Here is a 23,516-nt window from a genome sequence, read left to right on the forward strand (position 1 = left end):
CAAAAACATTTTTGTCTATGTTCAATCCGCGTCGGGAATCATAAATCCAATGTATTTTGGTCTAGGCATAACATGTCCCCCACAAGGGGGCTGACAGGGCTCTAGCCTGGAGGCCCGGGCTCAGGAGGGGCCCGGCGTGGTAGGTCAATCAGATAAGTGAGATAAACACACATCAGAAATTGACCCCAAATGGTAAAAAAATCGCCGGCGGCGCTAATTTACTTCAAATGTTAATGTTGATTATGGTTTTAAAACATGTAGGTAGTTATGCGATGCAATTTTTGATGTGCGTCGATACTTAACAATACAATAATTCAAATGGATGCTATCGCTAAAAATATACTAAAATAGATATCTACTACTGTTAATTTCACCTCGAACACCATTTGGAAAACGTTACTGTAGAGCGCCATACTGTCTTTAATCTCAGTGATAGGTAGGGGGGGAACTACCAAAGATCCTGGCCTGGGGGACCACTTCAGAGTGTGGGGGCCATGCGGCATAACCATGATTACTTGGGTCTTAAGATGAAATATTACGTAAAATCTGTTGTGTTAAATTAGTTCAACCACCATTTTGCATTGCATTATTCTTTTGATAATCTAGGTAGGTACTTAATGTTTTAAACGAAATACTAAAATTAAGAGTAATTTCTCCCACATTTAGATAGCCTTCCAGTCGTTTATGGCTATAATAAACTCTATAATTAGGGTAGATGTCCAATCAAAAACAATATGGGTAAGGAACCTACCCTACCTGTGTAAGCAAATTTGACAGCAGCTGTCATCCAGGGAATAGTATCTCAAATATTGCCATAAATGTGTTTTTTTTTAAATTAATAATAAACTAGGTACTTGAGTACATAGGTACATAAATAAATACCAATTTATTCGTCAATGCCATGTTCGAAATTGTCAATAGTTTTTAAACAATACTGTCCTAGGTAACTTATGATACAATTTTTGAATACATAATACAAAAAAAATACAAAATAAAAAAAAACAAACAATTATTGTCAATGATTGAATGACATACAGTGATCCATAATCCAGGCAATGGAGAAGATTTTTTAGTAAGTATTACAAGAAAAAAATATTATAGTTACGTATGTAAGTAGTTGTAAAAAGAAAACTAACTTTTTATACATGATTTGGTACAGTATCCAAACAGATGACAATTTTAACATTATAGAAATATTAGACTTTGTATTCATATGGGAACTACGAACTTATGTGTTTTCTGATCTTGAATAAATTGTTATTTACATAATTTCCGAATATCGACCTTGCTAGTTGAAATGGATATTGAAATGACGACCAAATAAATGGACTTGGACATTGCGCATTGATCGCCAAATCGATTAGTCAAGTTTGCAAACTCGCTGTACAATTTCGTTTTAAAAGAAACTAAACTCTTTCCGAAACCTTTAACGGCTATGCACAAATCAGTATTGCGACAGAAGAATAGTAAAGTCGAATAGATACGTGAAGATTTTTCTTACAGCTGCTAGGTACTGAGAATAACAGACGTCAGAAAATCGATCGATTAAAAGATGTGTCATCAAAGCGAGCCCGCAAGAAAGGAATGGCGCAGGAATCGAATTAGAAATGTCAAAAAGATTAACAAACGATCGGATATATCCATATAAACAACACCGAAGGCTTTCGTAGGGATAGATTTTGAGAGTTTAATTACTTCAACACACAAATATTTCGTCACAACGGCCATTTTGGGAAAATGACGGATGTTGTTCCGTGAGAATTTCGTTAAGTTTGGCACTCGGACTTCATAAAAAAGGCTAAAATATGACTACAATTCAGATTACAAATAATATGGTTACTTACAGGTATCAAAGAGTTAAAATAAATCCAAAATCCAATGGAAAACCGAAACACAAACGACACTTTACACAACTGGACAATTTCGCAAATCCGTTTATTCAAACTGGCGACAGAGGGAGAAAATGTTTTTGAGAAATGAGACGTTTGAAAATTTGACACCTAGCGCCGCGCTTCGTCTCAAATAGACACTACCATAATACAATCTGTCGGTAAAACAGAAAAACAGATAGAAAAAACATATTCCCAACTTTCTTAATAATTAAACCGGGGGATAATACCTAGTCCTATCATAGTACATTTTAAATTCTTATAAAATCGTATTGATCAAATTGCATCAGCAGTTAATTTGATAAAATTTACGTGTTTTGATTTTCAATACATAAATTCTGTTGTTTGTAAGCAAACTCTATAGGTAAGTATACAATTTGTGACTAAAAATGAAAGGGGTGGCATTCTAAGTCTGATTAAGGGCGGCACTTTGCATAGGACGTCACTGTACCAAATACCTACCTAATTATAATATTAGGAAAACGTTTTAAAAATGAAATTATCTAGGTAGGTAGGTATATGATGTAGATAATTTTTTTAGTAATTTATAAAAAGTGTCCAAAGCCATTCCGCCACACTCGTACAAAAAGACCTAATTTGGATAGGTAGGAATCTAACTTTATTTTATTATATTTTAAAAACTATAAACAATTAAACTTTATTCCTTAAAATAAAGGTAGTTTTGATAATAATTCACCAGTATAATTAAATGAATACGTTCCAGTACCTAATAAATTAGTGTTCAATTTTTTTATTATTATACTAGGACACTTCAAAATTTTTTTTTTCTTAAATTAAATACCTAATACATTCGATTTATGTTTTGACTAGGTACCTATATTAAACCTTATTAAATTGTGAACCAAATTAATTTGTTTTTCTTCAGATACGGTGGCCAAATGAAAATATTATAGATTATAGGTATATTTAGGCACTCGTTGTCGTGAAAGTCCACCGAAGATAGGAACAAAAAAATGACAACATAAGAAAAAAAATTCTACCATGGCAATAAGTGAATACAAATGAAAATCTTAACATAACAAATGTCCGATTTGTGTGCGCTCATTTTGCTACCTCCCAGATCTAGTGGCTCGTTTCACACCCACATCTTTAACATTTATGTTTATAAATGTTGAAGTCAATGTCGATTGAACCGAACGAAGAATGCGAAAAAAGATAAAAAATGAGGTATGTCGTCAAAACAACATATTGGTGATGTTACATTTCATGCGATCTCCGCGATTATATTATTCTTTCACCCCGTACATTTGCCCATATACAGTCGATAGGAATCATATTTCATCGTAATTCATTGGATTTGATCGTCGTGATGCGTGTTGAACGTGTTCAGTGGAAAGTGTATCGCGATTGAGTCGTGTTAATTTTGACATTTTAGCTCAAAGAGATGGTAGCAAATGTGGATTGGGCGAACGGTGGCCCTGACAGCGATAACAATTTGACGATGTCCTCCCACCCGCAAACCGAAACGGAGCCTTTCGCGTTGGCCGTGGCCAAGGCGGTCCTCACCTGCAGGGAAAACTCTCACCCCTTCGAGGAGAGGACGTTACTTTTGGCAGAACCTGTTAAGGTGTGTTTTGTTTTTATCACCATTCAACTTTCCTTATTTACGTTTTTTACTAGCTGTCACTGTCAATGTTTTGACTATACAATTAATTAATCCCAAAATACTAAAACCCTTCTATCTCAATTGTGCAATCTGACATTGTATGTATTTGTAGATCAAGTGAAATTATTGTGATAATATCTACTTAATTTGTTTTAAAGTTTTGTCATTTCTTTAAAACATCTATGCAATTGGCGCAATGGAACATCGTTCTAAACTCATAAAGAAACATATCTATAATTAAATAATTTGTGTAGGACTTGCCCTTCATAACTAATTACTTAATATGTTTCAATTATTCAAAAATACTTAGGTACTTAGCTATACACTTACGGGTACCCTGGAATAATACTAGGTACTTATTGGGTCCCCAAAAAACCCAATGTAATTTAAAAAATGTTATTTTTTCATATTATAGGCATATTTGATCAACTACAGCATTCTCTCAGTAGGTAATCCGCCACCCCACAAACCAGACGAGTGTCCAATTAGTGAAAGTGGTGGATTATAGTGCATACATACAAAATAGGTATGGTAAAAATTAAAACAGGTATTTCGTAAAAATGGTTTTTTTACGTAAAAGAAATTTGTACTAGCAGATTACGGTTTTATTTATAATCAAAATCAATTATTTACTAAATTATACATATTTATAAACTAAGTTTATTAACTAAATATTAAACAGTAAATCACTTGACACAACCAGTTGTTCAGTGAGGCAGATATTCTTGAATGGCTTAGGATTCCTGGGTTTCCCTATGCCCATAAGCTTCAGTTTGTGTGTCCTGGTTGCATTGGAGTACGGCATAATTGTGACGCGGTCCTTGGGCAATTTCCTCCTTGGATGAACGTACGTTTTACGAAAGAGAAGTTTACAAAATGAACCTGTCTCATCTACGTTGTATACTTGTACGTGGCGGACTACTGAATTTGACAATCGAATACCGGCGAATTATAGAGCTTGATTTTGTGCTTTCAACTAGTAAAAATAACGGCGGATTATAGTAGTTGTCGGATAATCAAGCGGTGGATTTTTGAGAGTGTACTGTATTATATATTTGTTCAATCTTACTTTTTATTACCCGTGTTTTAGTTGTAAAAAGGACAACTGAAATGTACCACAAAATCTCATCATAAATATTTTGACATGTCAGATCCTAAGAAGATCATATGGGCCTCCACAGAGCGGAGGTTGTATTAACGAATTTTTGTTTTTATGAAAACTGGATGATGACCTCTTGCTCAACCTATTAGGTCCATACTCTGAGTCCTAACACACATTGAAAAGTGACACGGTGGCTGGGCAGGTAACGTGTCAGCCTGTTATGTCATGTGTCCCAGGTTCGAATCCTGGGTCTGGCGAAAAAAAATATTCGTCTATATAAATACCTATTATGTTATTAGATTCGTCCACAAATTGTGTATGTTTGACCTTGTTTTTGCGGGATGATTCAACAGCATCCAACAGCATTATTTCAATTTATTTTTCAGGCTCCGGGGGTCCCTACCAATTTAGAAACCCTTGGTTATAACCTCTTTAGTCCTCAAATCCGGCCCTGATAATGCTACTCGAGATTATTGCATTCACTATACATACTTATTTAATATGTGCATTAAAATGAGATTTGTGTGTTGTTGTGTAATAATACTGTTGCATAAGATCAAGATTGCTAAACCAAACGGTAATAAGTGGCAATTTGAGACTTTATGGGATACTATAGTAAAATATTTAATTCTTCTTATTGTGCCATCCCCAAACGGAGGTCGAACATCATCAGCGCGATCTCTACATTATCATCGGCTACCCGGAATAGTTTGGTGGAGCTGCACTCGCACCAATCACGGAGGTTCTTAAGCCATAAACTGTGGCGTCATCCTCTTATGCTTACCATTGATTTTTCCTTAGATGGCAAGTTGGGAATGCTGTACTTTTGTCCTCTCATAATGTGGGCAATGCAGAACTTCTCAGTCCTTTCCCATTCGATTGCTAACATCAATATTTTAGTCACCCGGTCAGTCCGAGGAATTTTGAGGTTTCGTCTTGGAAAATATTTAATGGTTTCGTCATATATCATTTACTATTTACTCTACCAAAAAACAGTTGTAATTTCAACAGTATTATTATATTATTAATCTAGCAGAGCCAGCTGTCTCGCTAGGTCTTGTGTTAAATTATTATGTGAATGATTTGGTTGCGGTACAAGTTGGACCATGTGTCGTGTTCAAAATGGTCATTGTATGTAGTAAATAATAAAATAAGTTTAATGGTTATCTTATGAGATTGATTCTGTTGTTATGCATAAGGTTTTTGACAGTTTTGACAGAAATCTGCTACAAATCAATCTGCAATGCCAAATGACTTATAGCTGACTTAATTATTAGCCTTTATTACTATTGTGTCAGCTTCTTTTTCATATTATGTTTCAGACTTTCACGGTTGTTTATTATCATAGGTAATAGATTTTTGGGGTTTCACCGTGTGTTCTTCTTCCTTCTTTCCTACACTTTTCGGACTCATCACAGAGGCAATTTTCAAGAGAATGGCCTCTGCAACCCTCTCTTCTTTTCATAATATATTTTTAGTCTATATATATAAAGAAAATGTTCTTAAAAAATCTGCTTTTTTTCTGTGACATTATTTGCTATTGGACGATGGCTATGATTTTTGCCAATTTTTACATTTGTTGCCACTATAACGTGCGGGTGCTGGGTTCAAACAAGTCTCTGATGTTCTTGAGCCAGTATGTTCTTTTCTGTCAAGGCGTCACTTGACTTGACTGGAAATTTTGACTTGCATTTTAAGACGCACAAGTTGATATCTCTCAGGATGCTGCATGACCGTTCAAATTATGTTTAGAACAGCCAAAAATTAGATTTACGGTTCTTTATAAAGTTTTGAATTTAGCCCATTAAGTACGAGAAATCTAAAGAAAAAACTAAATAAAAAGTTAGGAAACAAACCTAATGAAGATGTTTCAACATGGTGTTATATTGCTTCAATTTTAATCACTCGTCAGTGTCTGTAATAGTTTGGTTCGTCATTAATAAACACTAGAGAATTTGGAAAACACAATTATTTGAGTAAAACATAAGTAGTCTCATCATTTATTTTTTTTAGCATCAGGGAAATTAAACCGGCTGTCATTTGATTCCATTATTATCTATGAACTGTCAAATCAGCTGTTTTCTGCGAATCACTTTTTACCGTTTCTGTAATAATTTTAAAATACTACATTCATCCCACTTTTTTTGCATTGATCGGCTGTTTCCTGTAATTCTACTGTTATATTTAGTAAATAAAGATATATTTTTTTATACACGTGATATAAGACTGCATTATTCTTTGTTGAACATACATAATTTGAAACGATCGCAGAAATCTGAAATATCAGAAAAAGTACTGAATGTGACTTGATGCCGCATGGATAGATGAGGGTTCTAAATAATTGTCCATATTAAAATAATTATCATTGAAATCTTGTTTTATTGCATTGTGCGTTTATGGATCAGGTCTTGTTGGCATCACTGCAATCTTCACCTTCGAAACCGCTGACCCTAATAGTGAGGTTTTGCTCTTATGAAACCATCTCCTCAAATTCTTCAACTCGCGATATTTGCCTTTTGCCTGAAGTTCTCTTCTTTATGATAAGTTTGTTCACGCCTCGCATGTTTATTACTCCAGTTTCTTTGCTTCATAGTGTGTAATGGATCCAGCTGCTTTTTTATTCTCCATAATATCCGTGTTTGGACTGGAATAATTGGGTTTAATGTTGTCTCTTGAAAAATGGCACTTTAGTCGTAACATGGCATTCTAAAATGATACGAAAAATACATTCCTACGGATATTTACTTATACTAACAATTTGAAGATAACAATTATTTATTGAAGATATGAAACCTAAGAAAAATCCTCTAAAACAGTGGTGGCGAACCTATGGCACTCGTGCCACCACTGGCACACGAGATGATTTTGCATGGCACACGTTCGAAGAGAAAAAAACCTATAATAATAATGAACGACCGATCGCATCGTATAAAAATAGCAGGCAAATATTCTTCAAGAATAAGCATTACATTTAATTTAAATATATAATTTGCATATTTCGGTCCTTAGACTTTATGCGTCACATATAATATTATCGCACTAACCTCATCAGGCGGCGGGGAATGCTGCGCCGCGAGCCCCTAATTTTGATCGATTTACAATGCTTGAAAGCACTGTAGCGAGAGAATGCCTCATCTGATCTGAGCAATTCTGGTGTCACTTTGTACATGGGCATTTTCGCCAAAGTTTGTACATTGCGTTTTTGGCATGTCCCATGACTTTGATTGATTTTTTCATAGTTATTATATTATAAAATGTTGGAAAGTTATGTACTTTTAACATGCAAATTTATTAATTTACTCTATTCAATCAGTTAAATACAACTATCTGACCTGTATATATTTTTAATTGATTATTTAGATCGAAAGGTAGTGCGTTTTTACCATGTCCCACCCATAAATTCAAATAAACAAAGTCTGATTTCGTCATTAATTTTGAGTGTGTAAAATTAAATTCGTAGTGTTTTCAACAGCTTACATTATATATTTTTGGAAAATATATAGTTTTTTCGTAAATTTGTACCAATATTGAAAAAAAATCACATTTAAAGTGTGTCCCAGGATATTTGAAAAAGTGGAACTCCACATTCCGTTACCACGATTTTAGCATGAAGGCGAAAAATTTTCACTATAAATATGTTTTTTTTTAATGTAGCAACATTTTTGTATAACACTGATCGCCATGTACACTTTAAATTGTTGGTGTGTGTCGGTATCGCTATCGGAACAGGTTGCTTTCTGGGTTGGTCATTTAAGAAGTTCCACTACTGTTACCACGATTTATAAGGTAAGAAAACACATATTTCTATTTCACATACTACACATATGGAGCTTATCTTTCATACTACAGATATAATAAAACATATCGCAGGTTTAACAATAAAACTAAGCTAAATTTTGGCTTCAAACACTTCTGAAACAGAATCCGTTACTTCCACTCCGAAACTATATTGGTGGTAACGTATATGTGGAATGTAAAAGTAACGAAATGGCATGCATAAAGTTGGGTTTACAGTGTGTGTTTAGTTCTTCATAGATTATAAAAAAAATTATTTTGTCTGTTCGTATGAAAAACAAAAATATTTTCATTAAAAAATATAAAAAATAACCTGACTATAATATAATAATATAATAAAGATTAAAAAAGTATGTGATATGTCTGAATACGCAAAAATAGCGCACATAAAAGTATGGAGATAAAAAAAAACAACAGAAGGAAAAGAAAAAACACCAGACTGAAATAATTGCGAGACAGGCACTGGCTCTGTCATACTCTTTCTGTTATACGCCACCAAAATTTTAAAACTTCTCCATACATTTTAGGCATAGAAATTTATAAAAATGTATGAAAAAGTATTTTTTTGTCACGTTTAACAGAAATGTGTACTCGATTAGATTTAATACCTAGAACTGTAGGTATTCACGAAATGTCAGAAAAGTACGTCTTGATTACAATCAACCTGTATAGCTACATTTTATGTTGATGAATACAATTAAATTTCAAGACAACATAAAGTCGAACTTGGTTATTACGAGGAAGATGGGACCGACTGAATTTGCTTGTTATAAGCGTTACTCGTTATATCAGAGAATAGGTATTTTTAAATGAGCATGTCACATTACACAAAAAGCCGAAAATAAAAAATTTGGAAACCATCGTAAAAATCCCCGAAACGAGCATGGCATTCATAAACTACAAAAGAAGTTGTTTATTGTAATTAACGCTGGTAGGTACCTACGGACTTCACAAACCTTGGATTTTTCAACCATATGCGTGGATACTTTTTTATTATTGTCGGTGAAACACCAATAAGGTAGGTACTTAGACACTTTACTAGTGTCATAAACGTAATCCGACCCCGGCGGCATCCTGTCCAATCGGATTTTATTGCTTAGGGTCGAAATGTTTTAAAACGGTCGACACATTAACAGTATTTTAGCTCGGTATATCCGATAAGTTGCTCGTTATAACAGTGAAAGAATTAAATGTATGGCGAAAATCATAAACCAATTGTCAACAAATGTTTCGTTATTACATCCGAGATCTCGCTATGTCAGAGATCGTAATAACCGAGTTTGACTATAATTATTTTCGTAAAAGTTATATACTCCGTGCCGCGCTAGGAACTCGCGTCTGAATCCCTTGCTGATTTTTTTTTTCATATATTGTTAATTTGCTTAAAAATATTTTTTATCTGAGTTACAAATAATATAAATGCCAAATAAAGTTATGGTAATGTATAGTGTGTCAAAATTATTACCTACCTTATTTTACAAGTATTGTGAAATTTATTATAAAATATGTCTATTTTAGTGATTAAGTTTGATTTGTTTTGTTATTTTGACGCACGTTGAATATTTATCTGTCTATCAAAAAATTCAAATAAATTTCATAAAACAAAAATTTGTTTTTATGGTAACATGTAACTTAAGCTTTACAAATTACACTCCGTTACCATTTCGTTCCATTCCGAAAATGTCCCCAAAAAAGTTGAACGTTAACTATTTTTCATTTGATTATTAAATAACGAAACTTATTTATTTTTCCAATAAAATTTAGTAAAAGTGATTATTGTCTTTAAAAAAATAGCAGAACGAACATTGATTGGTTTTTTCAAATACTAAAGGAAAAATGCTCTGCCATTATAGACATAGGGTAACGGAGGGGAACGAAATGTGCCCAAGAATTAAAATTCAATAATATTTTTTGACTATTTGTAGTTTTATTTTGAAGTGTATGGTTTTTTTAATCTAATAGAGCTCTTTTAAGTGATAAAAAGTGTTTCATTCATGTTTTAAAAGCTAAGTTTCGTAGTCACGGAACGGAAACTTATTATGCCCAATTTCATAATAAAAATGATATAAATATTGTATTAATCAATATTTTGCTGAAAAATTGCTATCACCAATTCAGCAATAGAACAAGGAATCTGCTAGCTATATAAAAATGGTTAATTTGAGTGAAAAAATAATATTACCCAAATTTCAAACATGTACAAACTTTGGCGAAAATGCCCACATAAATAACCAAACTACTTAATACATTTCACAACAATTTAATTTCTACCCACAGAAAATGGCTGCACCAAATAAGAAACAAAAACATGATGAAGCTAGTAGTAGTAATTCTGGCAGACAGTTTCAAAATTGGTGGACCGAAATGTATCGCGTAATTGAAAAAAAGTGATAAAGTTGTATGTGTGCTATATTCTGTCAGTGGTATCTAGCATCATATCATCATTTTTTAATAGAATTTTTAAAAACTATTTATTCCCATAACTGCTCGGCACGTCAGACAGTTGAAAAATAATATTTGGGAAATTTTGGCACGCATACGTTAAAAGGTTCGTTCGCCAAGCCTGCTCTAGAATATATTAACAAAAACAGTAGGTACACTTATATTTCACTATAAAGTCTTTTTTAACTATGGCACAATTTCTATTTACGGTCCCTTTTTTTTCGATATACGATGAAAAAATATTGTGCCGTAAATATATGTTATGTGAGACAATAATTATTGGAGATGGAAATAGTTGAACTCTTACCAAGTGATGATTTGTGAAAAGCGCTTTTCAATAAAATAAAATGCACTTTTAACTGAAAACTTTTAAGATTTCCAAATGTTTTTCTTACGTGTTATATTTTAGTTTTCATAAACCGATAATTTCTTTTTTAAATTATCATTATGTTGGATGGATACTTAGATAGTACTTCCTAATAGAATTAATTTTTTAATTATACTCTGACATTATGTATTAGTCAGTGGCGAAGGGTGACTTTTGGGAAGAGGTAGGCTGTAGAGATCAGAGAAAAATAGCACACTTGTAAGGTACACTTACAGGAAATAAGAAGATAATACTTACGATATTAGTACTGATGAATAATAATATGTACACACTAATGACAACGACACACTGAATCATTGAAATTTCAATACCTCACCGACGGTATAAAATTGAGCGATGAGTTTAAATTATGTATTTTCATAAACGTTCATACACGTAACATACGCCCAAAAATACATCATTGGTGGCTTTTAAAAAAGCCGTTGTTGTCATTTTGCCATTCAAAACACTTCAAGATATTTCAGTAGGTAATTAATATAAAGGCTTACTATAATATGATCATTATTTGTACTCTAAGTCAATTCGTCTGTTTTTCTGCAGAATTTTTTTTAAAACATAAAATGTTTGCCCACGTTTTAATTTAATTAATAATTCTTTCCAATAGCTATAATTGAAAGATTCGAATAAGAAATCGATAAGATAATCTACACATAAACGTCAAACTCGAAAACGATATTTTTAAAATTTGATCCGTACTACAACAATGACCAATTTCAATTGGAAAACTAGACATTTTTACAAATAATTTGTATTTAAAGCACTGACGAATGACTTAGGGTACAAAAGAAGATAATCTATCCACATTCAGAACACAATAAATCACTGAATTGTCTCACAAAATAAAACTATACCACCATGTTTTGAACAACAATCTGATTAAAACGATATAAATTGTGTTTGTCTATGACTGAACTAATCTAAATAATTATCACGAGATACAATTATTTGTTATTTTTAAAAACAATTAATAATTATATCTGATTGAACCCAATAGACATTATTTTTTTAAATCATCTTATTTATTTATTATTTGCTTAAAGCGGCAGGCATAGACAATAAACTTTGCAAAAAGAGTTGGAAGCGGGTCTCTCGAGCGCTTCCAAACGCGACAAAATTTGTAGACTTGCTTGAAGAGATGAGTCATCATAAGTATAGAAAACAATTTTCGATTATGCTCTCAATAATCGTCATTCAAAGAACAAAAACAAATGTCGCTACTCGCTTGTAATTTTTTGTTTGATTCTAAACTTGACTAATTTAAACAGTCGGGCCAATCTACATTCAAATTCACACCATAGATGACTCTTAATATTTTAAAATATTCCATATTTTTATTTATGTATATTTGAAATAAATACTTGAAGATATAGTTTTCTTAGAAGGTAGGATTTAAATAATCGCTCAGTATGGAGCCTTCGCCACTGTTAGTATGTTAACCACAACACGAATGTTACATTCTCCCATTTAAATTTGTCATACCATCGACAAGTCTCAGTACATTTAACAGGTGATTTTCGAGATAAACCATCAACAAGTGAGTTACCAATGCCTGAGTACATAACGAATTAAAACAATGATCGGATTTGCACTGTGCGTGATCTACACGCACAACTTTTTAAACTGTCTTAAGAGTAGCTGTGTCCCGCCTGAATTTGGTGGATGGATATTTGAAAGTACTGGCAACCGTGGCAATTTGTAATGTGTAATGCCTGATTAATCAAATGATTCTTTTGTAATCTACTATTTCTTTTCAGATTGGGAGGTCAGTTGCGAAGTTTAAGGCAATGCCGGATAATGCTATATTCGACTGTAAAGTTTTGTCGAGGTTTCATGCTACTTTATGGTTTGAAAATGGCCGATTCTACCTTATGGTTAGTATTCTATTATGTATATTTTTTATATAAACATGTAGGTATATTGATTTTTAGTTTATTTTTTTGATTGTAAATCACATGTTTTAACATCAGGTTTATTTTAATATAACACTTAACCCCAAAGTCAATAAAAATGGTGATAAAATGCCATGATGCATTCCAAGAGTTGACTATCTCGGCAGCCGTGGTCACTTTTTATATTGCTTTGTAGTATCTGGAAATGGTGGAGATACATATTATCATTTATAGACATGTAAAATATATTTATACAAACAATAAGCTCTTATCAATGATATTAACACATATGAGGAGTTGCCACGTCACCGATAGCCCTTACCATTTGGATTCGCCTCTGGTGTCCATAGTTTTTATGTTTCTTAAAAATCCCCTCATTGTTTCTCTTTAATTGATTTTGTCGGTCTCCGAATTAGATATGTTTAGTTTTACGCGTTTATTTGTTTGTTTGTTTTCAGGATACGAAAAGTAGCAATGGAACCTTTGTCAACAACCAGCGGATATTTGACAACAGCAAAGAAGTGTGCTCCGGCGATATTGTACAATTCGGTGTCGACGTCATCGAAAATTCATGTCGGGTGAGTTTGGTCACAATGTACTTTTTAATTTAGAGCATCTTTAGATTGGGTGTAAGTCCCATTCGGTTAAAGAAAAATTATAGCTATGTTTCCGAACTTATTCCAAATGAAGTATGTTCTCAAAGTAGTCAAATACAAGTGTTGTTATTTTGCTGGGGCAGGTGACTCACGGTTGCATAATGGCGATGCTGAGGTTATTCTTGCCGGACGGGAGAGAAGCCAAGGCGTCATCCAGCTGTGAGCTAAAGTCCCGCTCCTACATTGACGAGCTCAGCGTTCTCAATAGCTATCTACAGGTATTGCTTCATTTTTCATATCGGTATGTTTAGGTAGTCAATTTGAAATTTGGTATGTATTTTAATTATGCCTTAATAATTCTCATATGAGAATAACCAAATATTCAGCATTTCAGGTAGCTGCCTGTGTTTCTTGTTTTATAACCGTGATTGTTCAAAATGGAGGTAAAATAATTGTTTTATTTAGGATGCCGTCCAGCGCGAGCAGATGCTAGAGGCGAAGCTGAACTCTCTGCAGCAGGTGGTGGAGAACTGTCGCAGGGCGGTGGCCTCCTCGTGGAAGGCGCTAGTGTGCGAGGAGCACCTGCTCAGCCGGGTGCAGTATCTCGAGACGCAGTTGGCCGCTGCCACCGCCAACGCCCCTCCCACCCAACTGCAGCACGTACTTCAGGACAAGCACGCTTATGAGGTCAGTCCCTCTATTAATAGTGATACTTAATAAAACAATATCTGAAATATCAAAAGTTTCCATCCGCTAGTAACTATTTTATATATTATGTATATTTATTTTTTTCTTTTCATGCGTCTACGAAAAAATGTTTGAATTGTGCGAGCACATGTAAAGTGGACTCAATTCAATTAAATAGTCTATTTGATAGATACCTATGTTGTCTGAACGTAGCATAAAGGTACATGGATCTATATTAGTGGTTTTGGTTATGCAGGTGAAGTCGACAGAGACGCTGCGAGCTGTACACGAGGAGCGGCTGAAGCTGTCCAGTCAGCTGGGGGCGCTGCAGCTCACCGCGTGCTCCGCCCAGGACGAGTGCAATTTCCTCAGAACCTACGCCGAACGGACACATCAAGATGTCCAGGTGATCTGTTCTTTCCAATTATCATGGTCCTATTATGATGTTTCGGATAAACTGCATAAAGCACAATAGCTCTATAAATGTCTAAAAATTGAAAAAATCAAATTGTAGATAATATATAATATGTTAAACATGTCAGAGGGGTTGAATATTGATAATACGTTCACTATTGTTAATAGGATACTTGAATGAATAAATATACAATTTTTACAAGCACTAGAGTGAGTTTGAGTGAGTGTTGCCATATTATTTTCGAATCCTTATGTGGCAGTATTGGTTACATGCAGTTACTATTTTAAAATTTCGAGATCATTACATATTTTTCACAAAAAAATTATTGACAAGTGAAAATGTTTGATTGTAGGTTCTCGGAGGAAGGAATGAGCTTCTGGAGCAGAGGCTGAAGGAAAGCATAGAAGAACTGGCCGCCACCCATCACCAGCTGGAACAGGAGAAGCAGAAAGTGGCCGATCTCACGCAGCAGCCTGATAACCGCCTGCCCAGACACAAGGTCCCTATTTTACATTACTCTTTGCTCTTTCAATTAGTTCTATTTCAACTGTTTTCCCTTCCGAGATGCACTTAGTGAAGTTTTCTTTTATAAAATTGCAACAAGTTCTGCGCACTCATGTTTGAGTGTTTGAGCAGCCGCCGCTGGCTGGCAAGTTAATTTTATTATGCTTTCTAATTTGAGGTTATCTTTGTGCATTGCAGGCAGCCGAAAACAGTGAGAACGGCTTCAAGGAGGAGCCGTTGGACAATGATAGAAGTGACTGGATCACAAACGAAAGGAAATTGGCCGACCGAGAAAAATTGGCTCTGGTCTATGCCATTCAGAATTTGCCCGGATACGTTCAAGCCCTCTTGCCTGAAGAAATGCTTAAGATTGTGAGTATTCTTTGAAATCGTACAAGATGCAAATCTAATATCCGGACCCGAAAGGCAAAGCGTGGCATATAAAAATTCAATATTTTCAGTAACAAAATGAAATCGGACTTTTTTCATTTTATAATTTGAACCAAATAGTTTGATACATTTTTGCGATTCTGCGATTACTCACTCAGCATTACTAATGATATTTCATATTCGTGCGCATGTGCAAGACAAGTTGTACATCCAATTACTGTTGTGTGATCGTTGGATTTTCTCATGATCGATTACCGTTGATAAAGTCGAGTTGCATTGAGTGACATGCGAATCACAATGCGATACATTCTACTCGCGGAGGGTACATTAGATCTCTGGATTAGCCTTCTCCAATTCTTCCTATCCACTGCAACTGTTATCATCGGTGCTATCGGTTTTCCAGTAAATCCCTTCACTCGGTCACTCCACCTCATCGGTATTTGTCGTCAGCCCTTTGCACCACACACACTGCCCATAATAATAGCATAATATGTTTTATTTCACTTTACATCCAAAACTTATTTAAAAATTGTAGTTAATATTAAATATTAGCTAAGAAAGTATTACATGGGCGTACTGTTTTTAATTTTTTTAATCGGTTGAAACTTTTACAGGCGGGGTGCAGAAGCAAAACTTGGGATAGCATTAAAGATCAAAGAAAGAAAATGAAAGATTTACAAAAGCAACTCTTCGTCCTTGAGAAAACCAGTTCCGGTGAGAATTATATCATACATATATCTGCAGGCTTATTCTAATGTATCACTTAACATCGAAAAAGAGCTAATTGTGATAAATATATCACTTTACGTATTCTGGTAGTTAATTATGTAAAAAAGTTAACCGTCTGAACTGTCAAAAGGTGATATCTTTTAACTGCGCCTCTGTTGGTTCGGTTTTATCCGCTTGGCACTCTTATCGCACGAACATATCCGAATTTGACCGACATGTCTACCAAGAATTAAAGATAGCCGCCGCTAACCGTTTAATCATGTTTAGTGTGAAGAATACCTAACGTGCTGATTTTGACCAATGATAATAACGGAAACGTGCTAAAGTGATAATCATTGAAATGTTATAAGGTACCAGAAAATTTTAACCTTGTTAAATAATTCTAGAATCTGAGGAAACGAACAAAGAGGAAAGCGATACGTACTATAGCAACAAGGAGAATCTGGAAGCAGGCGATGTCAGGACTCAAGTGGATGAAGAATGTAACCAGCTCGACAGAACACTCGAAGAAGAAGAGCCTGCTAATCAAAATAACGCGGTTAGTAATAATTCTTTAAATTATGTGTCTTATCCAAAGATGTAGAATTTTCTTCCAGATGTAGACTTCTGCGGTTTCCCTATAAAAATCACTGAAACAAGTTTTAGTAAGTGCCATTTTTGTATGCAGAGTCCTCATTTGAGAAGTGTATGAAGTATTCCCAGATTAATATCATTAGTTTAAGCCTCGATCACATTGAGCTACTTTACAAGCTGCTTGTTGGCGAATTTAAAAGCGGGCGAGTCAGCTAGTGCGATTGTGATGATGACACACAAAACATTCCACTCGCTCAGAAGCTACAAGCTAGCGACTATTTTGACAGGACGTAGTTGGTTTTTTTACCGGGAGGTTGCCACTATCGCTCTACTGCGCAGACGCAGACCGGCTCACACACCAGCAAGTAGCGTATAAAGTAGCCCGGCTTTCAACCTTTCTCGGTAGATTGTTTACAATCTGCTTGTTAGCTTGTTCGATGATGACACTGGGCGAGTTTACAAGCAGATTGTAAATTCACCAGCAAGCAGCTTGTAAAGTAGCTCAATGTCATCGAGCCTTTACCAAAAAGATTTAGTTCTATGGACTTAAAATGTCTTTGTGTGTTAAAATAGTTGAGAGAACAATTAAAATAATATAGGTTCACATCTACATACATTAATTAGGTTTGGATCTTTTTATTATGTAAAAATAAATAAATACTTAAGTAAATGCTACTATGTACGCCACTGGTAAACGAAAGAGTAAGGACATAATGTATGCTCTCTTTCTATTGTGTCTTGGGATCCATATACATGCTTTTAGTTTTATCCAATACAGTAAAACCTCGTTAATACAAATTCCATGGGACCGAAATTCGAAAAAAAAATCGAATTACGAATTATGAAATGTATGGGAGAAAAATATTTAAATTTTGAAAAAAAAAAAAATTGTTTTTTATTAATTTTGTTTCCGATCATAGATGTGCCTACCGAATTGGGTCATAAAATGTCAGGATTATTTTTATTACCTTAAAATAAGTAATTTTTGATTTTTTAAGAAAATTGAATATTTTTGTATGCCAGATACTCTGAAATCATTTCGAATTAAAGGTATGGTTTTATATGAAAATAATGTTCAAGGGACTTTTTTTTCGGGAAAATTTCGAATTACGGCGAATTTCGAATTATCAGTGTTCTTACTAACGAGGTTTTACTGTAATTAACAAAAAAACTTTGTTTTTAAACCATTATAATGGAGTTCTACTATGCGAATTCACTTAATGTGTTTTAATTCTAAAATTTCATAAGGCTCCTCTTGTTATAGTCAAACTGCTCTTTGGGTGTCGCTAATAGTGATGTCGCGTTGCAGGACTTCAGCGATAGTCTGATCCCAGAGAATGTTGTGTCCGAGGACGATGTCAAGAAACAAATTCTGAAAGCTCAGATCAAGAAAATCTCCGATGACATCAAGACCACTCAGGCCATCGACAATGGTCAAACGGTAAGCGCAATCAATATTTTATGGAGGTAGACCGCGGTTTGTTTGGATACTGTGAAATGATAATAATAATATGTTTCCATTCTTAAGTAAGATATTGAAATATTGTTTTCGCTATTTTTCAAATCGTAATATTTTTGTTACGCATTAGCAGGGCTGGATTTATGTTTCAACGAGCACTGGGTTAATATGAAGCCTATACTGAGCCTTTCTATAAGCGGCTTGCAATCTGAGACATTTTTTTGATAATTTACAATTTAAACTGTATTAATTAATAAATATGTGTCTGAAAACATGAAAAAGAAAAATATTTTTTATTTTAAGTCAAAGATAAACTTACAATTATTGTAAAAAATAATTTGATAATTGTAAAAAATAATTGATAATTGTTAAGAATGTTAAGATTAATGTTTTTTGCAATATGGTAGAAGTCAGAAAGTAAATTATTCCTCGATTTGAAATGAAAAATTCTAGAAATTACCAATTGTATATGGTAAACAGCGCATGATGCTCGAATGATAACATGTCAGCTTCCCTAATCCAAATCCCGGGTCTGAAAAATTCACGTGTCATTTTTCAATTTGTGCATGGACCTAATTAGATTTATCAAGTGGCAAATATCCATTTATCAAATCTGATCCTTTCTGTAGAGGCCTATAATATGATTTTCTTAGGATCGAACATGGTGATAAACGGTAACTGTCTCGCAATTTATTTAGTTATTGCTCTATTTATAGCTTTTACCTGCGTCGTGTGGTTGGTATTACCAATATTTGTTGCATTTAGTTTCACAAAATATAACTACATTTTAGATCTGGACGGTTTTGGGTTTCTATCAAGTCTACATTGTCTCTACAGTCGTTGTAGGGTTAGGTTTTTCATGTACATACTTATTCATGAAAATCTATCTAGGAAGAATGGGCATCATTTGTGGTTGTCTTTTCCCGCTCTGAAATATGAATGATATCTAATGCTTATGGGATTGTTCCAGCAGGTGCTGTATCTCCACGATGAGTTGGCGGAGGCATTCGATAAGATAGCTGATCTGTCCAAGGAGCTGGAGGCGGCCAAGGCCGGCCAGGCCAACTCCACCTTCGACATCTGCCAGCTCACCCTGGCCAAAGAGCGTCTCTCCTACGACATCCTCTCGCTCGAGAACCAGCTCACCGCCAGGGAAGAAGAGTGCAAGGCGCTCGAAGCCAGGGTCTCCGGGGAGGGGAGTGAGAAGTCCGATGACGAGTCCGACCGCAAGTACAAAGAGGAGGGAGACCTACTGCAGAGTCGCCTCGAGAGGGCGGTTCAGTCCGAAGCTGACAGTATCAGGGAGACAGAGAGGCTTACTGCGCTCGCCGAAGGCCTACAGAAGCAGATCGATGAGGGCCCGTCCGCCGATCAGATTGTAAAACTACTAGCGCAAGTCGAGAGTTTGGAAGAGCAGCTGGCCGAGAGAGAGCGACGAGCCGCAGAGTTGATAAGACAGGTCGAGGCCCTGACCGATATTCAGTCGATCCTGGAAGAGAAAATCAGTCAAGCGAATCGCAGCTCTGGTGATGATGAGCACAAACAGTTGAAACCATCCGATGACGAAAGTCCATCGGAAGCGTCCGTGTCCTCGGAAGACATTTGCGAGTCGCCGCCCCGCCCGGTCGACGGCCACATCCTGATCTCCTCCAGTATGGCCGCCGCCGACCTCATGTGGAACGGCGAGCGGGGGAAGTCCCCCGCGGCCGATTCCTCCTTCGGCTCTGTCTCCGTCGATCTACAGAAGATGTCGCAGCTCGAGGAGGAGCTCATCGCCACCAAAGAGAAGTGGGCGCACGTCAACCTGGACAGGTCGCACCTCGCCTCCGAATTGAGAACCATGACGGAGAAGTGCGACCGGCTGGCGAAACGCTCTTATCTGGACGCGCTGATCTATATCGTGCCGCTGACTGCCGTGCTCTTCTATGTGCTAATGTACCACTACGTTTCTTGATTGACGGCCACCTGGGATCCCCCCTCGTTTCGTCCGTAGTCTCGGTGCAACGGGGGCCGCTTCGAAAGTGTGTAAATAGTGAACGAGGAGTGCCACAAAAAAAACTCCCCTCAGTCTTTTTTGTATTCAATTTTAAAAGTGTTTTGTTGATTTCGGTGAAACATTTCAGCGAATTTAATTACTGACATGTTACGCGATAACCTTTTCATTGAATTCTATCGAGTCTCCCGTAGTCTTCGGTCGTATTGAAAATTCTCTCGACGATTTTATAATATTATCCCTAGTGAATTGTTGCGCAGAGACGTGCGCTGTTGTAAATACGAGTAAATATAATATAATATGTGCGGCGTCGGCCGCATGCATGAAGCCCTAGCCGGCGTGAAAAGCGCGAGTCTCCAGACAATCGCTGAGCTTCTTCGGCGATTCGGATTGGTTATATTTTTTTATATCCTACTTTAACTCGCACGGTAGCGTCGTACTCGCGCCAGTCGTCCGATTGTGTTAGCTTTATTACTTTGTATAGTCCTTAGATTATTTTAATCCCTTGTATATGTAATATATCACGCTCTCCCGCCGCCGGAAACCTCGTCTTCGAAGGGCGGAGACCGCAGCGTCGTTCTCCCCGTGCTATGCGAAATTTTTAAAAAGCTATAGTGCAAATTGTTTTTTTTTTTTTAAAAGGAAGCCATCAAACGATCATGTTTATTTGGTATATTTATTCTTCACAGCCTTTTTAAATTTTTTAATAAAATTTACAACAAAAAAATTATTATCGTTCGGTGCCGTTTTCGTTTTGTGTATTTTGTATTTTGTAAATGTATGTTATGAAAATATGTTTATATATTATTTATTACCTATTAGTCTTTTGTGTTTTTTGAAAATCTTTCTTGTTATTATTTTTGAAGATGATGAAAATACAATTGTAAATATACCTATCGGACGGAACCTTGCAGTTTCTGAAAGAAAAGAAAAAGAAATGTTTCATAATATATTTTTTCCTAAGGTGTAAATAAAAAGAACCCCGTAGCGAATGAGATGATCAGACTTTAATTCTAATTTATTGAATGAGAAAGTGGACCGTGAGTCGGTTGAACACGTTCTGTCAAAAAGGTTTATAGAGAGATGAGCATTTGTGCATTTGTGCCATACGTAATATTATGTCGATGGCAATTTTCCACTTCAGCGTATGCGAAGACTCCACTCCGTACGAAGCATTTAATTTAAATATTTTTTACTTACATATTATCGATCACTATTCAGTTTTATACATAATCAGGCTGATAATCAGAATGATAATTCCATTTCAGGTATTCTCCGACTTTCGACCGAGTTATGTTTGTACACTTGGCCGCTAGCTGAGCTGTTCGTATGTTGAGTTCCGTTTAAAATATCAGGTCTATATAAATACGTGACTTTTTGACTACATTCATATGCAAAAATATATTTTGTCAAAAATCGTGGAGATAATTTAATCCATTTGCCAATTATTTGTTCTTTGGCATATCAATGTGTCTCATTCTGCATAAAACTGAATAGCCATAACACATTGTGGTTTTTATTTTTTTTGGATCAGGAAAGCTTTTTCATAAATTTATGATATTTTCTGATGCCTGAAACCTTTTTATAGTAATATGTATTTAAATAAGCCAATAATGTATCTTGGGTTAAAACGTGTTTCAGTCATGTTCCACTTTGCCAGTTCTCTTCCGTTTTAGATTTGTACAAAATACTTATTTAAAAACACGATTCATCGCAATATACATTGTTAGTGATTTAACAAATATATATATTATATGTATCAAATGAGCCCCTTCCGCGAATTCCATATGTATATTATACTAAAACAATGAATTACTAGTACAAGCATTATTTTTGTTGACGATATAAGAAGCTGAAAGTATAGTTAATTGGATCTCGGCTATTCTTACACGAATAATTAACTGATTAATAAAAGTGTTCAGTTGAAAATTATAGATAATAAATAATAATATATAGCATTTAATATCACATTAGCTCTCTTTCATACTTTGTTTTACGATGAAATTGTGTCGATTGTATATTAATCCGAGGTATATTAATTAATAACTGATATCCTGTAGAAGCAAGCTGAAAATCTTCCCAACAAAACGTTAAATATCATAATCGTTCACATATTGTTACTATTCATTGTTTAAAAGAGCATAGAGCAGAAATTAATGCATGTGTTATTTTAATTTTTCAATTAGTTTTTATTAAATCACGATATTGTGCCTGCAAAAGGTCTAAATGAGCAGACTCATATGAAGAATGGTGGAGTAGAAATAGTTTGTAGTACTATTTTTTTTTTATATATTACCAGTTGTCTGATATTTAATCGTACCAAAATGTGTGTCATTTTACACGACTCGTGAAATAAATGTAAAGTTGAATTTGTTTATCACCACCATCGGGAGTACCACAATCCAAAGGCTTTCTCCCATAACTCTCGACGTGGCCCTATCCATCACGGCCACTTTCCAGTTTTGCAACCCGAGTAATACGGCAATCATTGGTAACTATATCTAACTGATGAATCATTGGCTTCTATTTTCTGCAACCTATTGGAATGATAAGACATTCCTCTGTTAGCCGGTTCATTGATGTTGATATGGTGCGCGTGACCTTGTCAGCGCAGTCTCGCAATCGTCATACAGACCGTAGAGCTCGGCATTGTATTGTATCTCCCACTCCAATCGTTACCGTCCCCGTTTTAAACATAAATACGGCAGAGAATTATTCTTCCGAAAAGAGCTTTATTTATATATGACAAAAATATCTATTTACGCACAAAAGTGTGCAGGTGTCTCCATTCACTTTATCCTGATTATTTAGGGTAATGGAATAGGAGGAAAGAATGCCAGAGAGTCACTGATATTCATGTCCTGGATTAAGTAATTGCCTAAAAAATACACATATAGATGCCAAAACAGTCTTCGAAACAGAATTATATTTAATTATTTGAACTAAAAGTATTGCTATCGATTGTTACCCAGTGCTTTCGAATGAGAAAAGCTTTGTTATTATTTATAAAGAATACTGATACAATTGTATATATAACC

General features: G+C 35.1%; 2 protein-coding genes across 5 annotated transcripts in view; one reads left to right on the top strand and one right to left on the bottom strand.

Moving 5' to 3' along the window:
- Lis-1 (LisH and WD40 domain-containing Lis-1) overlaps window positions 1-1,978 on the bottom strand; it is a 100,996-nt gene extending 99,018 nt beyond the window's left edge. Inside the window, exon 1 of the mRNA XM_085944213.1 lies at window positions 1,845-1,978. The gene's annotated coding sequence lies outside the window, so the exon portion shown is untranslated. The remainder of the gene's footprint in view (window positions 1-1,844) is intronic.
- A 929-nt stretch (window positions 1,979-2,907) lies between these two features.
- Slmap (Sarcolemma associated protein) lies at window positions 2,908-21,398 on the top strand. Of its 4 annotated transcripts, none has more exons than XM_085944134.1 (13): window positions 2,908-3,077; window positions 3,286-3,477; window positions 12,998-13,114; window positions 13,591-13,710; window positions 13,872-14,006; window positions 14,194-14,415; window positions 14,672-14,821; window positions 15,183-15,329; window positions 15,533-15,706; window positions 16,339-16,438; window positions 16,840-16,991; window positions 18,291-18,467; window positions 19,456-21,398. In XM_085944134.1, the coding sequence occupies exons 1-13, from the start codon at window positions 3,054-3,056 to the stop codon at window positions 20,437-20,439; spliced, it is 2,694 nt and encodes an 897-aa protein (XP_085800260.1). In that variant the 5' UTR covers window positions 2,908-3,053; the 3' UTR covers window positions 20,440-21,398. The 4 variants fall into 4 exon arrangements, with proteins under 4 accessions (XP_085800260.1, XP_085800261.1, XP_085800262.1 ...); XM_085944135.1 differs by having other exon boundaries at window positions 19,459-21,398; XM_085944136.1 differs by having other exon boundaries at window positions 18,336-18,467.
- Window positions 21,399-23,516: the final 2,118 nt, after the last annotated feature.

The sequence above is a fragment of the Rhyacophila brunnea genome, unplaced genomic scaffold, assembly GCF_057557595.1.
Source record: "Rhyacophila brunnea isolate RB1 unplaced genomic scaffold, BYU_Rbru_1.0 scaffold_17, whole genome shotgun sequence".
NCBI lineage: Eukaryota > Metazoa > Arthropoda > Insecta > Trichoptera > Rhyacophilidae > Rhyacophila > Rhyacophila brunnea.